This window comes from Apteryx mantelli, chromosome 21 (genome assembly GCF_036417845.1).
Source record: "Apteryx mantelli isolate bAptMan1 chromosome 21, bAptMan1.hap1, whole genome shotgun sequence".
In the NCBI taxonomy this organism is placed as follows: domain Eukaryota; kingdom Metazoa; phylum Chordata; class Aves; order Apterygiformes; family Apterygidae; genus Apteryx; species Apteryx mantelli.
Genome location: NC_089998.1, coordinates 5,387,607 through 5,415,423, shown reverse-complemented (window position 1 = coordinate 5,415,423; position 27,817 = coordinate 5,387,607). Strand labels below are relative to the sequence as shown.

General features: G+C 47.3%; 1 protein-coding gene across 1 annotated transcript in view; it reads left to right on the top strand.

Annotated features, from left to right (window-relative positions):
* CFAP77 (cilia and flagella associated protein 77) overlaps nucleotides 1-27,491 on the top strand; it is a 63,332-nt gene extending 35,841 nt beyond the window's left edge. The window contains exons 2-6 of the mRNA XM_067309355.1: nucleotides 915-1,014; nucleotides 1,549-1,777; nucleotides 15,307-15,409; nucleotides 16,996-17,091; nucleotides 27,227-27,491. Coding sequence (XP_067165456.1) covers nucleotides 915-1,014; nucleotides 1,549-1,777; nucleotides 15,307-15,409; nucleotides 16,996-17,091; nucleotides 27,227-27,349 — 651 coding nt within the window. The 3' untranslated portion in view covers nucleotides 27,350-27,491. The remainder of the gene's footprint in view (nucleotides 1-914; nucleotides 1,015-1,548; nucleotides 1,778-15,306; nucleotides 15,410-16,995; nucleotides 17,092-27,226) is intronic.
* The last annotated feature ends 326 nt before the right edge of the window (nucleotides 27,492-27,817 follow it).

The window sequence follows — 27,817 nt, the reverse complement described above, 5'->3', positions numbered from 1 at the left end:
CGATAAGGTTTCCGAACACACACATCCTGCAGTGACGGCACCATGGAGACCCGAGACCAGAGACAAAGGGGTGAAGGGAGGTCACCTAATCCCACGGATACCACCCGGCTGGGATGCGCACGGGCTGGGGAAGAGCTCATTTTAAAACTAAGTAAAAATGCAGTTACTCATCAACTCAAGTACTCTTTGGTGCTATAAAGCCCAGGCTCTGCTCCCCTTCTTTCCTCTTTCTGTCCCCCCCAACACTTGCCTTGAGGCTTGATTACTCCCGGGCAGGAGTGGTGACATGACTGCATTTGGGGAAGTTTATGCCAGTTTTCTAGGAGGATGCACAACTTGGAAAAATGGAACAACTTGAAGGAATGTTAAGACTAGCTACAGAAAGAGTCTCCCCTGCAGGCACCACTGCTGGGCACCGCAGTCAAAGGAGAAATTAGCTAAACAAGCAGACCCCAGGTCCATATGTCATAGCTATAAGCAAGTCAAAATCCCTAATTCCAGCAAGGCTAGGTCACTTAATTCAGGCTGTTTGCATGAAACTCGGCATCCCTTAAGCTTCAGCTCTGGCGAAGACTCAAGCACTGCTTATGTCCAGGCAGCGGGATTCAAACCTGCACCAAGCAGAGCCAGAGCCATTGCTGGCCCTCGTCACCATGTAGCAGCCTCTTCTAGGCCTCTCTTGGCCCTTTGCTTCCTGCCCCAAGCATTAGTCCCGGTCCTTGGTTTGACCCACTGTTTCATCACCCCCAGAAAGCCCTTGGGAGCCAGGGTGCTGTTAGCCATCCTAACAGAGCCAGGCATTAACGGGAACAGCAGGAGCAGCCAACACTTCTGTTACAAACCTGTTTCCAGGGGGTTTAGCTTGTCATGCAAGGTCTTTACGCTTCTCCTCTAACCTCGGTCATCTTCTGCAGGCAGAACTGGGAAAACCCCGCAGAAGCAGCTATACCCTGCCAGGCCCTGATTTTTCGTACGGGCTGTACATCCATAGGACAGACGGAGGAGTTCCTGAAGGTATGACAACACCACTAAAATAGGGACATGCAACAAAGTCCTAATGCTTAGGGGGAGTCTCTTCTCCTTACAGGTGCACTGCATTACTTCTCACTAAGCTGGAGAATTCCAGCATTCACCCACTTACATAAATATCACCCAAATTGCTTGGTGACTAGTAAAGTTTCCCTATGACCTTGCAAGCCATTAAAGGCTCACACAGAGCCCAAGCAGAGAGGGGTATAGCACTTGCAAGGGATGATACACATGGCCACTTCCACAAGTGGACAGAGCTCTCGCTCTGTGCTCTCAGGGAAAACTCCCCTGTGAAGTCAGACTTGCTGACCAAGCCAGGGTGCAGGGTGAGAAGACATCCAGTTCAGACGGGACACCCTGTACAAAATGCACTGTGGCAGGACATGGTGACACTCCGCAATGGAGTCATGATGAAAGGCCCACGTGCCTGGTGTGCAGGCTTCATCACAACCATCTTCCCAAGCAGGTGTTCACCAGAGATGCTTCATCTTTTCCTCTTGTGTCTCCTTCCACCTCCAGCAATCGGCCACTGGCACACCATGAAGCCCAGGCCTCCTTTACTACGGAAGATGCCCCGTGACTACATTACCATGAACTGCGGCGCTCTGAAGGCTGGTTATACCACAGCCCATGAATTTAATTTGTACTACAAGGCCAAGGACATTCATCGCAAAGCAGATGAGGAGAGTCGCATCAAGAGAGGGCCTCCCAAAGTACCTGCGGACATGACGTACGGCATCGTATCACGGTAAGGGGGAAAGCTCGGGGCCCTCAGAAGGAGATCACCCCTGCCCACCCTCAGGCCTGCATCTCCCCCACCTATCAGCCAGCAGGGTCCCCAAAAGAGAAGCGCCCTGAGCCTAGGCACACTGCAAATGAGTCACTGCAGCATTTCCAGATCGCACCCCTTGTGTCAGATAATCGACTACCTAACTCCCGTCGGGATGCCACAGCACGTCCACATTTAACTGCTGGTACTAAGGGCTTGTAACCCCTTAAAAATATATTCAATGCCAATCCTTTAATTTAAAGGAGCATGATGAATTGTGAGCTAGACTTGCTGCTTCCCAGGGTCATTTATGCCAGGAGAAAGTGACACTAAGGCAGAACAACAACATTTCTACCTGGATGTACTGACTGAAATACTCTGATGCAATTAAGGATCAGTTCAGGCTCTTCATCCCACTGTCTCTCCCACTTGTTAATTCATAACCCCATGTTGAGTCTCTTCGTTTAGTCCAGCCCAAGGGTTGGAGAGGAGCTGACCCCTGCAGCTCCCCAACCATCTCCTCTAACAGGGCATAAGCCCGCCCGTTCCTCCCTTGCAACGCAGCAGGACATTTAGGGCTTCAAAACTGAGGTCTGTTGCATTTTCAAAAAGATTTTACAAGGCACTGAGCACATGCGAGCCATGCCCGAGGTTCATACAGGCACAGCGTTTGGAAGAAGTGACAGAAGCAACCCACTGAATGTGCCCCTCGCGTCCCAGCTACCCACAGCGCAGCTTTCTTGCAAGTAGTTGTGCAACAGGGAGTCTGCAAGGGGAAACATCGGCACCTTGCTCTGACTTATCCCTTCCACTGCCTGCCCAGCGCTGGCACGCAAGGGAGGCCACAGGACACAGGAGCCGGGAGGAGTCCGAAGCGAACAAGTGCTAAAAGCCTCGGAAAGGGGCTCCAGAGCAGCCCTTCTGCTGCAGCGTAGAGGGTTTTCATGCTCTGTGCAGGTCTGGACTAGACATTAGGTTTCATTTTAAGAGCTGGATAATAATCACTACCAGAAAAATAACAGCTACAAATTCTAGAGAAAGGACATGATGAATGACACTGTGTATTTTACATGATAGTAAATGGGCTTTGCATATGCAAATTGAATGGATTTTAAAATGGTATTTAATGACAATTTTCGTAGCAGACATTAACATTAATTGCATCAAAATGAAAATGCAGCATTAGCTTGCTGTTAGCTGCAAATGCCCCAGCTATAAAGCTTTATCTTTATCAGTATCAGCCCTCACTGATGTGACAGGGCTGCTCTGCAAATTGCAGGCAAAAGGGCTTTTATGTTGCAAAAGTATCCCCCAATGTAGACCAAAATCAACATCAATTTTGCTTTATTTCTTCATAAACGGAGGTTAAATGGCTGCCTGTAAGAAGTCTAGGCACGTTTCAAAAGTTTTGAGGAAAATCTGCAGACCCCACAGCAGCAAGAGTAGTGGGAAAGGGCTTTTAATTTAAAGTTATCATTGTACAACTTGTCTGCTCTTTAATAGCTACCTTTTATGCAGACTGATTGTATTTATCCCTTTACTTTAAAAGCACGTTATAGACAAAATCAAATTACTAGGGTTACCGAGGAGTTGTTACAGCCATTTGTGTAAAAGCAGGGAATTTAACTCACTTTTCACAACTGGCAAGTTAAAGATACCAGCATGGGTGAGAGCTCCCCAGACCTGTTCTGTCTCCAGTTACAGCTGAGCAGTTGCAGAAAGGCCATTGGCACTGGGCTGAAATTTGGCCAGTGGTCAGTTCTCAGTGGCAGGACTCAGCGTGGAAATCCCATTTTACCAGCTTTCTAGCTTTGTGGATGAGCACAACTGTAGCTGCCCTCCATTTGAATTTGTAGCATCTGCTGAAGTTGTCAGACACCCTCACAGACAAGAAATACAAACAGAGCCAATATTCCTGCAGGCTAATCCAAGAGTAGAAGGATTCCTGAACCTTGCAGTCACCATTCAAGTAATGGGGCAGGACCCCAGCAGCATGGCAGGCTGTTAAACTACCCTGCTAAAAATGGCTTAGTTGTCAATGGATTTAAGTTGCTTCTGCTTACAGATCCTAAGCCCTGCACAACTCAGTTGCTAGTGCTGCTAGACGGGAAGGTGCTCTCGATTAAGATACAAGCTGGGCTGGGGACAGAAGAGGCAAGAATGGCGACATACTGTCCCTTTCCATGACTCCAGGCACTCACCTGCCTTTAGAAATGTCCACTTTGATAAACATCTCAGGTGCAGTGAAGTTTTTTCACTGACAAAAGAGCCTACACAGTGTTGCCTTGCCCAAGGCACGGCACAGAAGATGCAGCCCAGGAGACCAAGGAGCAGCAATGCCTTTCCACCATGCTGGAGTCACCTGCAGTGGACATGGCTGCAGCAGCCCTGCCTGGTCACATCCCAGAGCATCTCCAGCCTGCACTTGAGCTCTGTGAGCCTCTCCCTGTGCCAAGCACCAATGCAAAACCTCCCAGTCTGCACCCAGGGCTCTACTGCAGCTGCTTTGCACCATTGGAACTGCATCTAGGGCCAGCACACAGCCTCCAAACTGGGTGTTTCTCACCCAGGACAGCAGTGCAGGGTGTTATCAGGACCAAACAACACAGCAGCTGTCACAGGAAAGTATTTGAAGTCTTACAGCCGTCAATGGATAATGCACGGAGTACTAAAAGTGTGGCAACATTTCTCCAGACACTGGGCTACACTGCTAAAGTCTTGTCTGTCTCCTGAAGCCACCAAGGTCAGGACTTCTCCCCAGGCTCCCAAGTGCAAGCTATACTTGGATCATCCCAAAGAGAAGTGAACGGAGATAATGCTGGGGTTGCTATTAGTGCCTTATTAATCATGCCCTGGCCCTGCTGCTCCCTCTAGCACAGCAGATCGCTTATGCCTCTGCTTTCCATTCACGGTGGCTGCAGGCTGCATGGAGCATTTCACAAAGCAGTGTCACAGACACCGGAGTGAGCCTGAAGCTTTGGGGCCTGTTCCCTTTCACAGGATATTTACCTTCAAAGGTCACCCGTGCCCCTCTCTATTAATTCCCCATGGGCATCTTCCAGGGGAGAGAAGCTGCTCTGCTTTTTTGCTGATTCCCCCCCATTCCCACCCTCCCTCTTCCCCGAGAAATGTTTGCTACGAATCATGTGGCCAGCTTTGTTGTGAGAGTCATAAAAAGGACATTTTTCATCTCTCCTTTTTCCTGCTCTCGCTCCCTCTCTCTCTCAGTATCAGACAGAGATTTATTCCCTCCCTGATGCCTGTGGCATTCGGAGCTGGGAGGGGTCAGGGGAGGCACTGATGGGACGATAATAGATAATACAGTGGTTCCCCAGGGTCTTGTCCAGCTCCACAGCCTATCCATCAGCAGGCAGCGCTCGTGCCAAGGTCAGCGGTAACGAGGATGCGGTGGGGTCCCGGCCGCCCCCATGGGGCATCCTCCAGTCAGGCTCCTCCGATTCATGCTCCGGCTTCTGATCTCTGCAAGAGCTGCCTTGTGCAAGCCACAATTCGCAAAAGAGAGCGCATCCGCGGAGCACAAGCGCTGGGGGAACAACCACGTTGCAGCGCATGCATGTTCGGCTTTGCCTGCCCCAGCCCTCAGCCCCGCCGTGAACAGCTCTGCAGACTTTCTTTCAAGGAAAATGCCGGTCATTAGCAACACCTCCTCCAGGAGCTAAATCCATGCCATCCAGGTAGGCGCTTTGTGCACGACCCATAGCATGCTGTAAGATGTTTGCAGATTAAGGTTACTGTTCTCCTGAATCCCAGTGCCTGTCTTCCCTGGTCCTTTCATTTTAAATAACCCCCCCATACAGTGCTACTAGCAGGTGTATTCAACCCCATCCTCTTCTGCATAATGACCTTGTTTTACAAAAGGGAGGATTCAACACACTGAGTGAGCAGATTTTTTTTGGTGTTCGAGATCTAAGAGACAGAGGTTCTGTGAAGACCTCCAGGATCTTCACTGGTATCAATAGAGCTTGGTATTCAGGTTCATTTGGAAGTCTCAATAGATGTCCAGGTCCATAATTAGCCTCCTAACAACCTTTTCTGATTGATTGAAGTTTACTCTGTGCTGAAAATAGCAGGCACTAAATGGTAATTTTCGGAACTTAAATACACAGGTGCTGTCTACAGCAATATTTTAGATTATATTGATTTGCACAATGCCTCTCAAGGAGTTTGAAGAAAAAATAGAAAAAAACAGGGCAAAACTGGCACCCCAAGCACAAGTGTTTTTCCCAAGGAGTTAATGACAGATATTATAGCAGTGTAGAGCATATCCTCAGGATGAACAGTGTCCTTACAATAGCATTTCCAGGACCGCTTTTAGAGAAAAGCTCTTATTTGCCTCTCATTTACTAATGCAAGTTTTCCAGTTCCTCCTTCTACATGCTACAACATGTTCATGGACACAAGGAGCTGCACAGACCTGCTGTTTGCTCCCACCCAACACTTCTACCTCCTCCAAACCCTGTATGGCCATAACCCTGCCTTGGACACGTTGCCATCCTCTTGGCAGTTGGCCTGTAGGTTGGGCTGACCTTGGGCATGCTGGCAGGATTTCCCTGGCACTCTGTCATCCATGCAGCTCCTGCCAGGTCCCCCTACTGTCTGCCTTCACTTCAGCCATCCCTTTCCTGAATTTCACATCCTACTTTCCTTCTAACTTCATCTCCTCCTACCTTTCCACCTCCCATTCTCTAAAACCGATTTTAATCCTTTGGCAGCTGCTTCATTGCATCGCCACAGCAAACTGGCCCCTCTAAGCATTTGAGCACTGCCATCTCCCTACTTCAAACTGGTACAACTGGCCAAAGGGATCAGTTATCCAGTACCTCCCTCTTGTCTTCATATCATCTATAATTGTCCTGAAGCTCTGTTGACAATTCTCTCAGTGGCCTTTAATGGTTCAGCTGTTATATTAGCTATTCCTGCAGCTCCTGGCTTTACCAAGTCACTGCTCTCTCCTTATCTTTCACCTTCCCTGTCTGTGAAGGGAGAACTCAATGCTCATGCTCCTGCTTTGCAAGTGGTCTTTCCATCCAAAGTGTCCGCGACATCTGCAAATAGCCAGAGCAAAGTTTAGAAGGCTACCTAAATGCTACGTTGACATTTCCAGCCTCTCTTTGGCACAGAGAAGAGTGCCCTAGCAGGTTTATTTATGAGACACTTACAGAACATTTCAGATCACAAGTACATGTCCCTGGGGGGGGGGAATTAACTATAAAATGACTGCAAAGATAAGTCAAAGAAACAATACTGAACAGCAGAGGGTGTTCCTGGAAAGACTCCATCAGGAAAAGCTGGACAGGCAAGAAAGATGACTATTACAGCAAGCCTACACATGAACCACAGTCACTGGGAAGCAGAACAAAAAAAAAGGTAAAGCCACAAAATCCAAAAAGATTGAGCAAACAGAAATTTTGGAAAGAAAGATATCTTAGCACTGACAAACCAAATTATGAAGATATAACAAAGTGGCTCTATTGCACACAGTCCAGGCTTGGTGCGCGTTCACTTCGCTGGGCGCATGTTAGCACCGAGTAGCTCCCAACGCACCTCCCTGGCTTGCACCGCCTGGCGCCCGGGAGGCTACAGCATCCACAGAGGCCAAGCGCTGCATAAAGACCTGTTAGCCCCTTCATGTACTTTTGAGTGCACTGTGAAAAACATTGGCTCTGGTTAAGCATAGATACCTACTGCAGTTGTAACGGCTTCTTTGACTGCTTCACGCTCTGAGATTAAGAGGAAATAAACTGCCAAGTCATGGTTTGGCAGAAGGTCCAAATCCTGCACACCAGCCTCAAGGACAACCCCAGAGCTGGGAACAGGAATGAGTGAAGAGTAAAGATTTAGATCCCTTATTACCAGATGCATAACGCTGAACAGAAAAAAAGAAAAGTTTACTCCCTCACACAAACGTACTATAGCTGTTTTACACGGGCTTTATCTCTGTCGAGTAGAGCTGGCTGAAAATTGCTGCCAAAGCTTTTATGATCTCAAACCACCTCTTGCCTGCAGTGAATTTTTTTTCCCCTGCAAACATCTGCTTTTTCAGTCTGTACAATAAAAGTCTGAGTCAGAGAAGAACAGCCACAGAATTCTTTTTGTGAAAGCAAAGCTTTTCAGCCCTCATTGACATCTTTTCCTTTCAAGCAAAGTAATATTCCCACCCAGCTGGAGAGAAAAAAGCATGAACTTTAGGTCAAGGGGAAGAGCAGCCTGCCCTTTGATTTGTTTTGCTGCAGTTTTTCTTTTCCATGCAACGAGCGGAGCAGCGCTCTCCCCTCGGGACTTTTTGCATTTGCTGGCGCTGGAGCTGCTCAGTCTCAGCCCTGGAGTGAGGTCCCTGGGCTAGGATGGCTCTGTCTCATATTCACATCCCTCCGAGTTTTAGAGGGTAATGAAGGGGATTTCCAATCAGTAAAGAGGAGAAATGTGTTGAACACAAGTCTAAATAATCCACAACTAAGTCAGCCAAACTGTATCTCAACCCCCCCCCCAGGGAAATGCTAATGCACAAATTCCAACTTATGAAGCCAGTTATTTAATGGATAAGAGCTGGCCAAGTAGCTTCACTACAAGATACGTGTTTCCATGCGTGCATTTAGGACTGTTACAAGCATACACCTCACTCTTCGCTTGGGAGGGAACAGTAAAGCAAATTGGTGCTCTTGTAACCACGTGTACTCCTAAGTACAGCTATGAGCATCTGATAAATCTTCTAAAGTGTGTGTTTACAATGGATTTTATTCTTTTTACTGTTCTATACATACGAGTCCTCTGAGCAAAATAACGGATCCTCTGACACTTAGAAGAAGCCACTGTCTCATTGGCTGCCCACAGTGAAATAATTTATATTGTTATTTCCTCATCCAAATTACAAGGGTTGTATAGGAGCTTCAGAAATTCAGAGTAATCAGGGCTTCAACAGCACAGATTCCGCAGTTGCCAGGTGGGCAAAAGACCCACTGTTTCAACCGGGAGTTTTGCCAACACAGACTGCAAAAAAATTGGTCCCCAAGTGTTTACTACCAATTTTTCTCTTGTTATTTTCTTCAGTGGTTAATGGAAAGTGAGGACAAGTGGAGACCATTTAAAAATGATCTTTCAGGCCTCTCCATGGGTTTATTGCCATGGCCTATTTAGAGTACCATAAAGCTGTAAGGAGCCTATAACTTTACTGTATAGCCCACAAGCTTCTTAGGAAAATGAAGAGTCTTTGCATTCATGCCCTGCTCGTTTCTCCACCTCTCCCTCTCCCTATAACACACATGCATGCATGTGCGCAGGGACTTTTGGAGTCGCTAATTGAATTCACTCCAGTGAAAGCGTTAACAAATTGTAAGTGACCTTTTATACAAATTTCAAAGTCAAGAATTCACCACTAGCTATACCTCCCTCCTCTGCCCTTCACTCTTACGCAAAACCCACAAACAATTAAAAGAAATAACGAAGAGCCCAGCAGCCCTCTTTCCTAATTAGCTGCAGGAGGCAATGTTTGCAAGTGCAGCTAAGTGCTTCAATTACCTCAGCCCTCCTCACTGCCCTTGTTAGAGCAGACAGGTCCACTAGCCAAAAGGGAACAATTAAGGCCAGGCAGAGCCAGGCAGTTTGCAGGAGATGCCGGGGCTGTGCCGGCTCTCGCGCGAGGGCCAGAGCTGTAATCATGCCCCGGATTCCTGCTGGGCTACACAGAGACAAATTAGTGGTAGATAGATTGCTAGCTCCAGCCCATCCGTAACAAGGGAGGAAGGGAGACAGTATAGTGGTACAAGGGAACCGTAATCAGAGTTTTCCTGTGCTATAAACCCCCTTTCCAGGCAGAGGGACCTGAACATTAATGCCTTGCTGCTGCGTGTGCCGGCAGTACCCCGAGGCCCTGAGCAGAATCGCAGTCCCCCAGCTTGCACTTTCTTTGCTGAAGACTGTCTGCACCAAGGAGTCCCATGCGCCAGAGATGCTGGAGACCAAGCTGGTTTCCAGCAAGAAACCAGCCCGAGCTGGGGGGAGAGCCGGCTCGGCTGCCGCAGCCTCGGCCACAAGCCAGATCACACACACACAACCTCAGCAGAACTTCCCCCCCCCCATACATGCACCCCCATGGGTCTCCTGTGCAGATATCATGCTGTGAAGATAAGGGGGACAAAACGCAGGCGTTTGCAAGAGGTCGCAAGTGTTTTACTCTCCTCCCGGTGGTGGAAACAACAGTTTGTTCTCCACACCGTGAAGTTTCCGGGTTTATGAGCACATGGAGGACCATGCCAGGCCTGGGCTGTTTAGATTAAAGACAGTTTGTTAGTTACCAGCTCCACCACAGGGCCAGAGTGTCCAAAATGAGGGTTGCAGCCTGGTGACAATGACATCTATAAAACAAGGTCTAAGCACGCCCCCTCTTTTGCTGGAACTAGAGCTAATCACTTCAAATGAAACAATCAGCATCAGGCACAGGCAAAGGAAGATCACTTGATGCAGGCGGTTCTACCGTAGGGCAAATCCGTCCCATCGCAAAGCAAATCCACAAGAACGTGACGACGCTGGTGCCTTGGAAGGCTGTCTCCTCTGTGGGCTGAAGACCCCGTAAGACAACTCTGGCTACTCAGCAGACCATTTTAGGTTGAGGGAAGCTAGCATGGACTAAGACCCACAAAGCCCTGTGAAACCTCATTAACCTTTTGGACAAAGGATTAAAGTTTCAGGACAGCTGGTGGTGTTGTGATACTGTTTGGTATCAGGACTGTTAAAAAAAAAAGGAAAAAAAAGAAAAACAGTGAATCCATCTATTGCATAAGAACCCAGGCAGGGCCAGATCCTGCTGCCACTAAAGTGCCATTGAAATTAGAGGGTTGAACACAGTTCCTAGGAGCAGTGTTTTCAAAGCAGCCCAAACAGCTGCACAGCCACCAGGGAGCCTACAGTCCGTGCAAATCTCCGCTCGCCCACTCCGCTCCCCGCCGAAGCTTGTCCTGACTATCAACGGGAAACAACACTGCAGGAGCCCGATGCAGGGCGAGGATCTCTACCAGAAAAATCCAAGGGTGGACCTTTGCACTAAGATATTCACAAGCCAATGTTCTTTTGAATTATACAAAAAAAGCTAGCACAAGCCAAGGTTTTACCCTTTTACAACACAACTTAGCAATTAGATTGATTCTTTTAAGTCAGTATAAAAGCCCTACCTGAGCAAAGTCCTTTATATGCACTTTTGCCAAGTACCTTTTTATTCCGCTGATATGTAATCCTTTGAAAATAAGTTTGAGGGGAGACTGACAACCTTGAAACCTCAAGAGCAGCATGGCATTGACAGGTGCCGCTCTCGCAGCTGAGTATTATAGATAGATTTTAATTTCATTTTAACAAAATAGCTGTCTCCAGTGGAAGAAGCATCAAGAGCTAAATGAGGACCCGTCTTGAGCTGAATCTCGTTGAACAGACCTCAGCACTGTCATTGATTTTCTGGGAAGAAAAAAAATGCCTCTGGCTACTAAACCAAATTAGTAGTCACTGATGACCAATTATTTTGCCCCACTGTGAACGGAGAGGCGTACTAAAATTCCAGTTTGTCAGACCCAAGGCTCCCTTCTCAAACACCTTTCAACAAGCGTGTACCAAAAGTCCCTCAGATGGTTCTGACGCCTTCCTGTTTTTGGCAAGTTCTCCTTCTCCAAAGTTTTAATGAGCTGCTGCTATGAGGATGGCCTGCCAGAAAGGGAGCCCTTCCAAGTGCTGTAGAGCACTATTTGGCATGCCGCACAAATCACAGCTGTCAGAATTTATACACACATACACAAAAAAGTGTCAGCCTAATGTTTGCAAATTATAATTACCATTTCCCTTGCATGTCCCTGGTGCCTTCATTTTAGATAAATCCCAGCTCTGAGGTATCAGCTGCAACGCACTGAAGGCTCACTTTGAATAGAATAGATTTAACTAGTTTGTAGCTTATTTAAGGCCTACACTGTTTTATTTTAATATTGTTAATACTTTATTATACTTTTTAACATTTATTTTACAGTAAAATAACCCATTAGAAGGCTGCAGCTCCTTTTCCAAGAGACTTCTGGCAGAATAGCGTACCACATTTTATAACCAAGTTAGCAGGCGCTTGTCATTTCAATTGAATGTAGGTCTAAATCCTGACTCTTGAAAGTAATTTATAGAGAGCGTATTAAAGAGACAGGAACTGTTTCAGGGATAATAGTTTTGAAAATGTGCATAGATAAGCTTTAAAATATTTAGGAAATGTCAGCATTAGAAGTGGCTCCAACTATTTGACTATAAAAGGAAGCAGCTGATTGTTTTTTCCACAATTATAAATAATTTGTTACATCCTATCAGAACTTCTTTCCTTTCCCCCTCTGTGGCAGGGTGCTTGTGCCAAAACAAGGAGATCTGAGTTATTCTGAACAAGATGGGTTTTAATCCACAATAAGTGTTTTCAGCGGATGCTTTCCCCCTCCCCACAGCACCCACAGATAAGAGCAGCAGCAAAATCCTCCCAATTCAGAGCAGTGACATCAGGGCAGTGACAAAAGAAAACAGAGCACATAAGCAGTTCGCTCCTGTCCTTAAGTAACACTAATGTGAGAGAAGAGTTTCCCATAGGTCAGCTGCAAATGAGAAGTACTGTCATAGTGCCAAATCACAGTGGTACCAGGGCCAAAATTCCCATCCACTCCAATGGGATCAGCATTTGACCCACAAAGAGAAACCTCCTCACTGAAATTTCTGACTAAAGTTACCGGAGCAGACTGTGATACCTGATATCCCCTCCTCTCTTCCCCACTTTCTCTATTTCTCTCAAAGGAGCCAGGAAAAACAAGATGAAGCATCACTTTCTACAGCCCCAGCAGAACATAAGTGTGTAACTAAGCACACAGGTTATTCCACTAATTTCAAAGAGGTAGCTCATGCATGTATTATCCCAGGCATGATTCTATACTTTACTGGATCAGGACTTAAATGTGATTAATCACACAGCAGGGAAGAATCTCTGAAGAGCATCAACCCAAATGTGTCCTTTCAAGCATTTACTTACAAGCCAGCTGTGGACTAATCAGTCACCAACTGGCTGGTCCATCAGAGATGGTAAAAGTCACCTCCACAGAGATGTAAACACACATTCAGCTACTGCAAAAATCAATAATCAAACACTCCCCACAAAGCCATGGTGCTGTCTTGCTTTCCTCCCTGCTATCCAGGCATGCCAGGAAAGCTTCTGCCTTGAAGAGCAAAGCCCCTGCACTTAGCAAGCAAACATCTAGCACGGCCGTTCGTACCCACAACGATGCTAGAGCTGGCCGGGGCGTTTTCCACTCCTCCACTGGTTTTACTGCTGTACTGGTGCATACTGGGCTAGCAGCATGATACAAGGTAGAGCCAAGATCCCCCTTGGAGTTATGCCAGGGTGGGACTGGGTAAGGATACAAGCCCACGCACACAGCTCACTAGGTACTTGTGCCAGGACTACCAAAATCTACACCATACAATGAGACAGGAGCCCCATCTGGGCAATAAGACACTCAGCACTTGTCAGAACTACCCCACAGTTTTGCCAGATCTTCTATGCCTTGTAAATTTGCCCAGCTCTGATTGGCATGAAACACCAAACTGGAAGGGAAGGAGGGGGGAGAAGACGATGACAAGGGGTAAGTGGCAATGTCCCCTTTGGCACAGGGTGTCTCCAGATGACAGTCTGGAGCACAGCTGATTTGTAAGCAAAGCCTTGAAAAGCCCTGCAGCATGTGATCTATAAAACGGAAGGTCTGCAGAAGGATGTCTCCTCTGATATGAACGCCCCCTTGGGATGTAGACTGCTGGATTGCACATCTAGTATCATTAGAAAACACGACCATAGATTAGGCTGTTTTGAAGCATGTGGCATTCAATAATTAAGTAATAAAAGTCATGGCAGGGGTGAAGGAACAAGAAACAGAAGAGTTACTATTTGCATACGCACTGCTGGCACCCTCTGCCACTGTCAAAGTTCCTCCACACTGCTAAGAGCTGGCTGCCACCGAATTCAGACAGATTCCTGCTGAAAACCTGGAAGCAGCAGAAGCAGCCCTCTCTGTGGCCCAGCGGATGGACTCTCTCCACAGAAACCCACCTCCTGGAGGAGGCCCAGGAGAAGCCCCAGTAGTTAGCCCCAGACACTAGTGTCTCGCAGCTGGTCTGGACAGGCAGGGAAGGCTGTGCCTTTCTGTTACAGGAGCTGAAGGCACTGCAGACCACAGGTGTGAGCAGAGCTAGACCTGTTAGCTCCATGTTGCCACTGGTTGCTGCTGAGATGGGAAAAGTCCATCCCCAGAAAGGTGTGGAAGGACAAGAATTGACAGAAGTTAAGCTGGAGGTCCTCCATCACCTTCTCAGCCCTCAGGAGTTCAATTGTCCACTGCTGGGGGAAAAAAAAAATAGCACCACAACCACAGTGATAAGTGATATGCTGTCCTCATGACAAGAATGCTGCTGCTCCATTGCTACCGCTGCCATTTCTGCCTTTCATGGTGGCTGAGGAAGCTAAAGCATCCTTGCTTTCTAGGTGCAAGGCACAAGAAGTCCAGGCTGCAGCTCTGCCACAAGTTGGTCAAGCTAATGCCAGCTCAGTGCAGCTAACTTGGATGCTGCCCAACAAGCAACTACTTTATTTTCACCATTTCTCTAGAACTGTGGTCATCAACAGCTGCTCCCTGCTGCTGTCCCCTCCTGGCTGGGGTGCTCCCAGGTGCCCTGTTTCAAGGGCAAATCCATCCAGCAAGTGCAGCTAAGGCACTAGGCTGGGGCTCAGCAGTTCAACTGTACTTTCTGCTTCAGGCACCTGACCTCATCTGCACAGAGTTTGTTTCTATCTGTGCCCAGACTGCTTAAGACAGCACTTATCCCTCTCTCACAATCCATCATTGCATTTGATTTGGCTTTTTTGAAATAACATAACAGTGTTATTTTAGCAAAACACACTTTATACCCACTGGGGTAAGGACCCAGCAGGACTATTTACAGCTGGTCAGAGCCAAAGTTGCTGCTCTGAGCTCCAGGATGGTGAGGCAAAGGCCCAGCTCACTTCAGGGCATTGCTCCCATCAGTGCTTTCATTCCCCACAGTCAGGCACCAGCTGGGGAATTCTCTCCAGGAGCCGCGACAGAGTGCAGGGCTGAGCTGCAGCCTGCGGTGCTCTGCGCTCCCTCAGGCGCACCGCAAACTTGGCGATATGGCCCCTGCAGAACGGTTGTGCAGAGGGGTTGTTGGTGCCCAGTGTGGAGATTGCCCTGGGGTGGTCCTGCTGCAGGGTACCGCAAGCACATGCAATCTGTGGTGCGTTGCAAACAGCAAGGAAATGGGGGTTTGATTCTTGCTCTAGGCAGAGAAGACTTTCCCATTGCAAGGGTTTATCCATGTTGTCACTAGTCACATTTTCCATCAGGAGCAGAGAGAGGAATCAGCATGGGGAAGTAAAAAGAGGCATTAACCCTGGAGATTACTGTTGTCCTTTCAATGTTTCCTAGGCCTTCCACTTCCTTTTTTGATCTCCTCCATCACAAGTACAAGGAGCTGTGGATGGAGCAGCAGAGAGCAACAGCAGTGATCCAGCGAGAGGAAAAGAAAAAGGTGATAACTCTCCAGCTGTGCTTTTCCTTCTTTGCCCCAGGCAGGCATAGCACTGCTACCTGGCACAAATGCCCACTGTCCCACCCCACAACGGATGGACGTCTCCCAGCCACAGGGAGGGAGCTCAGCTGGGAAATCATTTTCCCTGACTACTAGAAGGTTGGCAAAGCACAACTAAAAGATCAGCTGCTTCCAAGCTGAGATGAGCCTGGCTCTGGCCAGAGCATGTCCAGCAGAACGATGCTGTGGGAGCAAACACCAGATGTGCAAATCACAATGTGTACCTAGAGACAAAAGGGGAAGGGTTTTTTTGTTTGTTTTTTAAGAATTTTGTTTCTAAGGATACACCCAGGAGCTGAGTGAGACACCTATCTAGCTGTCATTAAGTATCTGTCTGTATTGATATGTCTCTAGTCTCAGTGTATCCAGCTAAACACCCCATATCAATAAAAATGGAAGCTCTAATTCTCATTTTCACCCACACCTCTTTGCATTGCAACAATACTAAAAGTCCCTGTCATAATAAAGAATTAGGCTTCAAATTTTCTTAGGCCTTTAATGTCATCCGCACTGCAGGAGCCCTACAGACAGTCCTTAGGAGAACATCAGCTCTGCTCAGATTACCCATGACAAAGGACAAAACAGAGCAGGCGGCAAACGTTCAAAGGACCAACACCAGCCCTGGTCTTGGCATGGCATGGCTGCTGCTAGCACCCGCGCAGTTGTTAGAGGGAAACTCTGTGCCATTAAACATAGCAATATTGTAATAACATTTAAAAGCAGCCAACGACTGGTTTATTAGTTAATGGCTCAAAGAAGAGTTGAGCTAATATGGTAATGACCAATTTCAATGGGCTTACTGCCATCACAAAGTATGCTTTATAGTTGAAGCGCAAGAATACAGTATTCTTAATTAGCAGCTATTTTATGAATGTACGAGTCTAGGATGCTGGAAAAATGCATCTACCTGATCTATTAATGACTGATGCTTTTAATAGCTAAGTTCCCTCCATCAAGTTTCTGAAGCCTGCAGCCACCAATTACTGAATTAAGCAACACAAACCTCTCTACTAGACCACACAGCAAACAGATCCCCCAGGGTTTCACAAGCTGGCCAAAATATTCACCCAGTACCTGCACTGGCTCATGCTGGGACTATCAAGCATTGCAAGCTGCAGCTAGTCAGGAGAGCAACTCCCAATGGACAACTGGGAAATTTTCCCCATGGTAGGGACAGCAGGAAGGACTTCCACAGCTGGTGATGGCTCACCACTCTAGCTTGAGCACAGGGCTTATGGTCAGCGGTCACCTCATTGCCATATAGAGTAGGCACCCTGATAGCAGGCGGGCGTTCGTGCTTTCCTCATCACTGTGTTCTAAATATCAGCATTAGCCACATAGATATGAAAGTCTACCAAGATCAGGCAAGTATCAGTGTCACTTTTTCCCAAAGGGACACACTAGTGATCATTGGTCCAAACTGACTTTTTGCCTGGTTCATCCTAGTGTCATTATGTTGCATGACCCTGGCCTGACGGATAGAGCTGTGTGGCCATTTCAGGCCTTTCTTGTTTATCTTGTTACAGAAAGGCAAAGCTTATGAAACTCGCACCACACTTCTCCGAAAACACCCACTACCTGCAAAAGAAGAGTCCTTCTGGCACTTGCCCCGCTTGGAGAAGGTATGGAGCACTGTCCAAGTGTGGGGATACCCTCTGACCTTGTCCACATGCCCCGATTATACCCTTAACACATGATGAAGATAGACATGAGGCTCTTGCCTCAGAGCTCAGTGTGAGACCCAGACCCTGCAACACTCCTGCCCTGGACATGTTCAAACATCAGCCCCTTTTGGACTTCAGGGTGGGATTTTTTTTTTTGTGCAGCTGTAGGACCTGGAAGACAGGCAGCAGTTGCACAGATGTGTTTAATGACTTGTTTTCTAACTTGTGTGTACTTTCATGAGCTTCACCAGATTAGAAGCCTCTCTTCACACACACACCCCATCAGTGCTCAGGCAGCCTTTGCTCTCTGCTGGCATCTCAGCACCCAGACCTCCCCCAGCTGCCCTGAATGAGCAAGACAGTCACACCTGTACTTGTACAGCCTCCCACCCTGTCATCTCTCACCATAACTAATTCAAGCCACACCAGATTAATGTGTTTCAAGTAGTATTTTCCCCCCCAAGAATAAGATTTCCAGAAAGCCTACACTCTTGATACCTCTCTAAACTACCTGATTTACAATATTCTGAGACCAAGCAGAAGGTCTAGCCAGGTTACAGATGTATGTGACACTTCCCTTAATTGATCCAAATAAGAGTCAAGGTGAAGGTTTCTTGTTCTAGCAATGGGATATAAACAGCTCCCTGAATTCATCTGTGCATCTTGCTGGGCTCTGGGGTACTTGTTTGAATCCTGTTAGCTTTGTTTGTGGTGTAAATTACAGGGAAACTTCAAATGAAGAGCTAGGGGGCATTTTAGGAAGGAAGAGAAAAGAGTTAGGCAGGGAGAATAGAAAGGAGACACCAGAAAGTCTGAGAGCACTGAAATCCTGCAGGGAGTTTACATGGCCAAAATCATATCTGGCATTGATAGATACCACTGCAAAGAGCCTCTCAGCCTCCACCCAGGCCCTTGTTCTGATGTTGTGGGGTTTTTTTGCCATGCTGTTGATTTTTAACTGTAGTCTAAAACAACAAAGAGGGCTTGCAACTTCCTGAAGCTAATGTACTTGAACAAGTTGGAGAGTTTCGACCAAGAAATGTGTTTTGCACCACCTTGATGTATTCTTCTAATGTCCTGTCTAAGACTGTCCGATTAGCATATGTCAGTAATCATTTATCCCGGCTGCCTGTCAGCACAGAGCTGCTGCTGCGGCTAGTGTCAGGGAAGGAACATGACCGATCGCTGTTAAACAGATTGTGCAAGTCACACGAGATACTGGGGCAAGCCTCCTCTTTAGAGCTCCTCTCACCCCAGACCTTTCCATCACTATTCATTTTTCAGCCTGTTTTGCTTCTCCATGCTTTCCCTTCCGTTTCATCTGCAATTGCAGTTGGGTTCTCCCCCACCCCCAGGTCTCACACCCGGCTCTGAGTCTTCCCCTCTCCTCCCTGCCTTTTCTCCTTCCTCTCTCCTCTTCCCTTCTTCCTCAGAAGCAGCAGCTGAGGCAGGAGGGACAGCTCATCTGCATATTTTCTGTACTCCTCCTCTTCCTCATTACATTAACCTGGAAAGTTTGCCTTGCCCCAGATGCAGACCTAACAGGCACAGCCCATATTAGAACTTGGATCAGGAAATTCATTGCTCAGCTGAGTTTCAGTGCATGGCTTCCTTCATAGAAAATTAAGTTTTCTTGCACATCCATAAATGTTTGCACTGTTAAAAGCAGTAATGACCTAAGGAAAGCTGATGGCTTCACAGGCCACTCAATAGCCTCCAAGCTGTGCCTTAAACTGTCTCTCTATAAAGTTGGGTCCTGAGTAGGCAGTGATGGAACAGCCTTGAAAGACAACAAATTGGTCCAACCCTTCAACCAAACACAGCCAGACTGTGGGATTCACTCCATCACACTCCACAAGCGTGACAATAAAAAGGAGCACTCCAAAGTGAGGTGAGGAAATTTGTTCCTGCAGCATTTCTGCCCTCAAGAAACCTCTTTCCTAGGCACTTCCTTGGTGGTGGATGACTACCTTATGGCTTTAAAATTGACTCCATTGCCTGGGCAGGACAGTTTTTCAGTCTACTTTAACCAGTTTACCAAAATGCTGCCTTTAATTTATATATTGCACAGTTAACAGTCAGTACACATCTCAGACACTCTGCTCTCATCCAATATACAGACTAAAGGCCAGAAGCAGCTTTGAATAGTACCAGGTTACACATGAAGTGGCAGAGCTGCATGCAGATGTTCATGAGGGAGCTACTTGGAATTACAAGGCTCCTTAGAGCAACTCTCCTTTCTCAGGCTCCCCACTGTTCCTGCCAGGCTTCCCCGGCACCACCAAAAGATGGGAGTCTCTATTGCTAGGGCCTGACAAGTTATCTGATTTTTCTCTACTAGAAGCTCCAGCCCATCCACCCTGGAAGTTCCTCCAGTGGTAGGGAGTTGCAGAATGACATTACAGAAAAGCCAGACCTCTCAGCCTAAGCAACAAGGTCTGGACTGAAACATTTTAGTTTTCAGGGGAATTATGCTGAAGTCTCAGGGATTCCAGTGGTATCTAAGCATGCAGTTATTGGCTTTTCTGAACAGGGGATGAGCAGAGAAAACTCTGTCAGACTGTTTCTTGTTTTGGTTAGCACCCATGGAAGGCAAACAGCTAACTGACAATTTGAAGAGGGGACAGAGAGCTGAGCCAGCCACACAGCTCCAGTGTGCAAGGGGAGAGGTTTTGGCCTGAGGCTGGTGCGAGGCATAGGGGTGCGATGTGTCCTCAAGCCATTCGTCCTTGTCATCTGGTGCCTTTGCCTGTCTGGCCTGTCTCAGGGAGCAGTGCAGAGCTCCCTGCTAGGGCAATGTTTGCAATCCACAGCAGTGGTCAGCAGGAAGATGAGAATTTATTCCTCTAGGCCTGTTAAAAAAAAAGTCAGAAAGGAGAATTTGCTCTGTTTTTTCTCCTGGCCCCTCACATATAGCTGCAAAAACTGGGTTTGCCCATCTTTACTGGCTCTTAAACTGTACTTTCCACTAGGGCCAGGCAAGACCATCACCTGGCATCATGCTAGGGCTTATAGAGGAAGCTGAAGAGAAGAAAACAAAGGAGCTTTGCCCTCCCCACTAATTGCCCTGCCTTCTCTCCGTGTTGCCAGGGCTGTGTGACATTACATAGTCATTCAGTTGCTAAAGTATGGACAAATTGACTATATTTTCATTTGGATTTAGGTTTCAGCCCCACTGCTTTAGAATAATAGCCCACACTATTAAGCTAACCGTGTGATTTACAGGCTCTCCCACGCCAGGCAATCGCTCTTGCTTTGTGTCTCGCTCTGGAAGACTAACCTGGAGCGTGGTCTCCTGGGCCCCCCAGCTCGCCAAGACGAACGGGTCACGGGGAGCCAGTCATGTCCCGGCGAGCGGTTCGTTAGTGAAAGTTGCTGAATGGAAGTATTTTTATTTTATTGTTTTACAAAGCTCTGGACTTAACCCCTTACTCACCTCAGTGAGTCATTTCTACTGCCCTCCCCCTTCCTCAGTCACCCCCAAGGTGGCCTTTTACCCCAAGAAAACCTCTGCCTTGCTACCTGCAGTGCCATGAGTCCTGAGCACAGGCTTTGGTAACAGAGCTAGGACTTTGCACCAAGACTTCACTGGGCATCTTCCTGCTTGGGCACCTAGGAGGGGAGGGAGCCCCGTACTAACTAGATACCAGAAGGCAAGAGTAGACCCTGCACCACCCAGCAGCTGTGCGCACAGCACCAGAAGCCCACCCCATGTGCCCACAGCAAGGCGCAGGGCTCCCACCCCTAGCTGTTACCTGCTGGCACAAAACTGTCTTCCCTGGGTACTGCAAGAGCTCAGGCAATCAGCACAGACACAAATAAGCACCCCCAACTCCTGGCTCACCAAATGTGTCTCATCCCCATGTCACTTGCTGGGGCAGAATGGTACCCCCATGTCCACCAATTCTTGGAAAGACATTGCCGCCAAAATACAGCGTCCTGCAGCCTTGCTGCGTGCAGAGTGAAAGTGCGGGGTGTGACTTATCCTACCTTTATCTGAATATTTGATAGTTGTAATCCAAACCAGTAAGTCAACACTGGCCACTCTGGGATAGATTCTCAGGGCTCTGTCAAGCCAGTCCAGAATGGCAGCATGTTTTGGTGGAAGCATTTCCCAGCAGCAATGTAGAAGGACAGAATTTGCCCAAGGATCAAAATATCTACTTACACCACATGTCACTGACACATATTAAGTTTTTTTTCTTTGCTCATTAGAGAATTCCAGCTTGTGCAGGCATTCAGGGTTGCTTTCCAGAGAGAAATATTCTTGTTTACTTGACCAAATAGGGGGAGGAAAGAAAATGCAGCAACTTTGGACAACACTTTTGTCAACACGCGCTGCCTTCCCGAGCAGATGAAACGAGCTGCACTCAATGCACAATATGAATAAGCGATAAGCAATTGATGAGCAAGTGTTCGGGTACCTTGGCAAAAGACTTAATTTGCAACCTGGCACAAAATCAAAGGCTCTGTCAACGCATGAGCGGCTCTTCCGCGTATGCCTTGCATTACCTGGGAAAGCTCTGTCAGGTAAATTTCCAGTGAAAGTAATTAGAGGAATCCCCATTGTATAAACTTTGCAGCAAAATTCTGGGCTCCAGAATTTGATTCTCACCAGGGATCCGATATCTGCTCACAGCCTGATCCTTCATCAGAATTAACAGTTGAGGTTTAACACACACACAAAAGTGTTCCGCATTTTTTTTTAATGCCTTACCTCTATTTTTGTCTAAAGAGCTGAACTGACAAGCACAGCTCATGTTATCTTGCAGTAGTTGTCTTATCAGAAAAACCATAGACTGTGCTTAAATAGTCTGTGTTTGATACACATAGCACACAGTGGTCTAGCTTTTCAGCTATAGCATTTATCCTCACAGGTTTCAGGAGGACAGCAAAACTTCATATAGGTGGAATGTTATAAAACTTGTCTCCCGGGGCTAGATAGTCTTTAAAGAATAAGGTCATGAGTGTGAGAGCTTTCCATCACTCTGGTACCACATCAAACCTTGCTTCAGCTGAGGTTTTGGCTGACCAAGGGTCAGTGTCACCTGGTGGCCATTCAGTGGCCCAAGTGAAATGAATTGGTGGGTCCCAGTCCAGTAATGGCAAACCAAAAAAGCACAATTGGCCTTAACTGGTGTTCAGTTTACAATAGGCACAATATAAAAAGAAAATACAACATTGTGCAAGGTCCCAAACAGGCAGCAGAGACCCGACTACCTTCAGGTATAACACCTCCACAGCTCCGTTGGGACAACAGCAGAGATTTCACCTCCCACATTGCAGTCACCCTGGAACTAATGCAGGATCCAATCACCAGCACTAAATTGTCTCATCTTAAGAAAAGAAGAAAAACAAGGTTTTCTTACTTTGCTTAAGAGCAGAAGCTTCCAGCAGTATGATTGCTCACACCACAGCAAGGCATTTCCATGGTCCAGTCTTTCCCAGTGGCCCTTTGTAGATACCCAGAACACTTAAGAGCCTCTCCATCGTCCTTACCCCATCCTCTACCACCCTTAGCCCATCCTTCTGCCTAGTGACATGGCAACCCATCAGGTCCTATGGCATTTTCACTGCTGTCTAGCATCTCCTGATTGACACCAGTAAAACAGAGCATAAACAGGTTCAAAAGGCCTTTTTTTTTAAAAAGGGAGGAGACATTCAGTTCTGACCCCTAAATCAAAGAGCCAGTGTGAGACCCCAAACCCATGCAAGCTCATCACTTCCAGCATCTCTGATAAATCAAGGCAGTGACCTAAGGGCTTGCAGCTGTTGCGACTGGGGCTCAGCAGAGCCCACAATGCTTTCCCATGCATCCTCATGATCGGATCCTCCCCAGCGCGGTGAGGTAAAACCACAAAGACCATCTCATCTTTCAAGTGATCCCCTACTGCCGCTTTCAGTGCCTCCTGCTGTTTTGTACACAGTTTCAAAGTGCTTTTTAAACAGACTCAGGGTTTCATTCATGACCCATTCAGCAGACACACCAGCCAACAGCATGGCTTGGAGTAACACTCCTGCCTGGCACAGAAAGGGTCTGGATTCAGATCTCAAGGGAACACCAGTGTCACAGAAATCAGGAGTAAAAACGCTCCTTGGCCCCTGGTAACACCAGCATGGAAAGCTACCTGCTTGGGTCTGATCCCAGCACATTTGTTGAAGGGCAACATGGCTGGGTTATGGCTCAAGTGGGTGAATTCTCCTTCACTCACATCGTTGCCCAGCCCAAGCAACCAGTGAATTTTAGAAAACAATTATGGCCCTTATTTTCAGGGAACAAAACACACCCCTAGATCCCAATGGGGCATTAAATACAGCAGCCAATAGGGACTCTCTACCCCAGCCTCCTTTGTCCCATATTTCCCTAAATCCTTTAAGTTAGGAAGGGGAGAGAGCAAACAGGCCCCATTCACTGATGAGGTTAAGCACGCTACTGCCAGGAAAAGCCACAGCATTTGTAACCCTAATAATCCAACACACGCCTCCGAGCGTGGCTCATCTTGGGCAGAATAACATCTGTTTTAAAAATACCTGCCTCTCTCTAACTTGTCATGGCATTTGTTGACAACCCTATTGAAAGCAGCTCTCGATGCAGCTGTGAAGGATCTTTCAGTACCTCTTTCTCTTTCCTAGACAGTTTTTGAAAGGGAGGGGAGGGGGGAAAAAAAGCCATCAATACAGGGGGAAGAAGGCATCAGCAGCCAACATCAGCTGATGAAGCGCCTCACCTGGGCCCCCAGCGCACCGCCTCCAATTAAATCAAAATGGTTTGTTTTTAATGGTCTTTTACACTGACAAGTGGGCTATCATTCCAGGCCTAGATAGCTGTCAGGGAGCCGAGGCAAATCCTTCGTTGATAATGCCCAATGCTTCCAATTAGGAGCCGAGGCCGCTCCTGGCGCACTAACGATTCCCCAGCCTCCCCCTAGGCCCCTTCGGCGCTGGCTGTTTCGTCTTCCCTCTTCCTCCGCCACAAATTACTGACACAAAACGGAGGCGCCCTGGTGCCTCCTCACCACGCCAGGCCCCGGCCCTGTTGGATTTAATGAGGCGATGGAAGTTTTTGCGGCTCTTTCGCTAAATTCTTTTCTTGTTTGACAGCTGCTTGAGTGTTGACCTTATAAAAGATTTAGTGTTTCTCATTATTTTCTGTCAAGCTTTACAAGTGATAGCTTCGCAGAAATAATTTGCATCTCGATGTGTGCGCGCGTGTGGTTTTGCCTGCGTGGGGATGCGCGGTGTAGATAGGTGAGCATGTGTGCGGGTACCCATTTCCTGTATTGTGTATTTTACCCCCTCCACCCACAGAAATCTGCAAACATGACACCGTTTTGTGCTGTTTTGGGAAAAAAATTGGGAGAGGACTTAAAAGGGCCTGGATCCGTTAGACTCCTGTAAATGAGGGAGGTTTCGAAAAAGGAATTGAGATTGCTTTCCTGTAAAGAAAGCGCAAGAAAGTGTTTTGTCACTCACTAAAAGGATTCAATCAAATGGACGATGGAAAAACAAGGCTGAGGCTCAGGGCATCTTTGTTGTTAAAGTGAAAAATCATGCAAGGAGGGGAAGCCACCTCTGAGCATGCAGAAGGGAGCAGCTAAAGCAGCAGCATCTCAACAGCAGCATGCAGGTCTTCCCCCGGCAGGAGGAAAGCCTGCCACCGCTTATTTCTTGCCTAGGTCCTTTTAATGGGTTCATTCCCAACACATTCTGCAAACCATAGCAAGCCGTTTCATCCAGCTATAGTAATTAAAACTTCTGCCTTTCCCAAAGCTGCTCACTTACCTTTCAAGAAGCCAACCTTACCCATCACCTAAGGGTGCTCAGAGTGCAGAGCAGGCATCACACATGCAGCTTCTCAACACACACTTCCTAACACCAACAGGCCTAAGGCCAACAGCACCCACAGGGCACCGATCTTGGGGATGTGTATACCCTGCTGCCCACACACTTGCCAGTCTATCAGCTGGGATCTGCCTTTCCTACACCAGCTTTGCCTTTTTGCATCTCACATGCAATTAATTAGTCCTCCTTTAACACACCTGCCTCTGCTTGCAGCATGCATGTGATCACACTAATGCTTGGCCAGTGATCCTTTCCATTCTTCCAATCTCATATTATCCTGAGAAACCAAAATGAAAATAGCCCCCAAGTACTTATTTAAGTTTTGGGAGTGATAAGTTTGTTATTGTCCTTCTAATTGCTGGAGGCAAAGGCTGATGCTACAACATCCCAACTGCGGGAGTGTCCTGCAGTTTAACTTGGCAATAAAACAGACAATGAGCAACAGCAAAACTTCTAATCAGCAATTGAAAACAATTACAGCTACCCCATCCCACAAGGAAAACAACCAAGCTTTTGCCCATGAAGTGTGTTCCTGACCTGTTATGGCCAAAGCTCCAGATCTGATTCAGACAAAATCCTGCCATAACAGTTCAAAAACCATATCAGAGTAATGATAAAGATCATCAGCTGTCTCTAGAGAAAGTACCTTTGGGTTCATCATTTAGAATATGAAATAGAAGAATCAGAGATGAGGATTCATCACTCTGGCATTGGCTTATTACACCAATCTCTGTCATATTAAGACCTTTGACCCAAGGACACCCTTATCTTGACTCTAATTATTGGCCTGGGACTAATCCATACTTCGAGTGTCCCTCATTATGAGAGGGCATCTCATTTTTTAAAACACTTGTCCCCTGTCTTACACCTGGTGCTTCCCACTTACTCACACTGAGGGCAGAAGCTGGCATCACTCACAACTTTGTCAAGGGCTCTGCTAAAAACTACAGCCAATTGTTCCTCAGTGTGGATCAGTGTGTCATTTCTCACCTGGGATCTTTGGACCAAGACTGGAATGAATAAACTGTTGGTTTCTTCCCCCATGGCTTCAACCCAATCCAAGGCAGACATTTCATCCTGCTCAGTTCCCAGCACCGCTGGGCAGGGAGCACCATGGGAAACGCATCAAAGAGGCAGCTGTCCTGAGGTTCAGGGGGTGGATTTTTCTAACAAACCCAGGTCTGTCTCCACACAAGTCAGAGAGGAAAACTCCTGCATCTTTAGTGGCAGGTCAGAGTCAGCCCAGCTGGGGGATTCTCCCTGCTAACTCCAGCAGGGCCCCCAGAAACTGCCCACCTCTTTAGGCAGCCTTTGCTTCTGCCTCCCATGTTTCCCTCTCCAACAGGGATTATGTCACTGCTGCCGCTTGTGAGAAAGCAAAAACTGCCAAAAACAACTGTCTGAAGTTAGGCACTCAAATGTATATTTAAGCACCTGAACACCTTCCTCCAGAGAGGGGGAATAGCTAAATACGCTTTGTCTTGATTAATGAGATCACTAGCAAGCTTTTCAGGGCAAAGACTGCTGTGTATTTTTACATATGCAAAACCAGGCTGACATCCATCCTGCCTGAGCAGGACTGGGGGGGAAGCAGGAGGAAGCACTGCACATCCATGCAAGGCAGATGTACAGCACAAGGGATTGAGCTGGAGCAGGTAAAGCCTGGTACCCCCAGAGTAAACCTGCTCCATACATGAAGACATGTTCACACCCTCTGTACAAGCCCAGGGCTCCTGGGACCTCATTCCACCAGGGGACTTTCCCCAGGCATTTTTTTCCATCCCTTCCCCACCTCATATGTGGCTCCCAGGATAGAGGCTGTTCATGTATTTGTTGGGCAAGTCACAGAAGGTGTCCCCAACCCCGACAGGGGCTTCCCCAGCAGCTCAGAGCCCTGCCTGGCTAGCTCAGGGAGACACGCACACGTTCTCTGCTGTGGAAAACAAGTCATTTATTTCAGGGCCTATCTTAAGGCGTGCCAGCATTTGAAAATGTCAGATAACCAACAAATCATAGTGGAACTACATGATCTTGTTACTGGAACAGAATAAGATTATATGCTGAAGTCAATCAGAAAAATCACTCGTTTTAAATGTGTCAGATGCGTTTAACTTCACCAACTGGAGTAATGTTTCCAAAACAGACAGAAACCATTGCACTAAACTGCAGACTGTTCCCTGTTTGTGCTACAGCCTATTTTCTTTGGACTGCTCCTCACTGTAACCAATCATATCTGCTCCTTTCATTACAGGTTGGTCCTCATCTCAGTACTTTTCCAGACAGTGAGGCTCGTAAAAAGGCATTCAGCGCCTACCGTTCAGAAATGCCTGTGAGATGCGGCCCCCTTCACCAGGGCATCTATACAACAAGCTGAAGGCTCAACCACAGCAGTGTGCTGAGCAACATAGTCTTTAGACCCCTGTGATAGCCATGGATGATAGGTTTTTCTCTCAGATTTAGGAAAGTTATTCTGATGTTTATATAGCCAAATAAATCACAAGTATGTGGAAAAAACAGTTCTGGCTCAAACTGTTCACTGCTTTGTGTCAGGTGCATACCAGCACTTTATCCCCTCTGATCACCTCAAATCTCATCACATTCAAGATACCAATGCTCAGGCCACTAACAGGGCAGTGTTCAGACCAGTATAGTCCCACAGGGAAAATAGGACAGTCTCCCTTCGCTGGCTGTTCTGAACAAACACATTAAATGCAACCATATCCCAATTGATACCATGTCTGTAATATCTTGTAATCTATGAGTCCTTCTCATTTGATTGCCAAGTAAGCTTTCCATTACCACCTGATTCGGCAAGGCGCTCACCCATTTGCCTATATGAAGG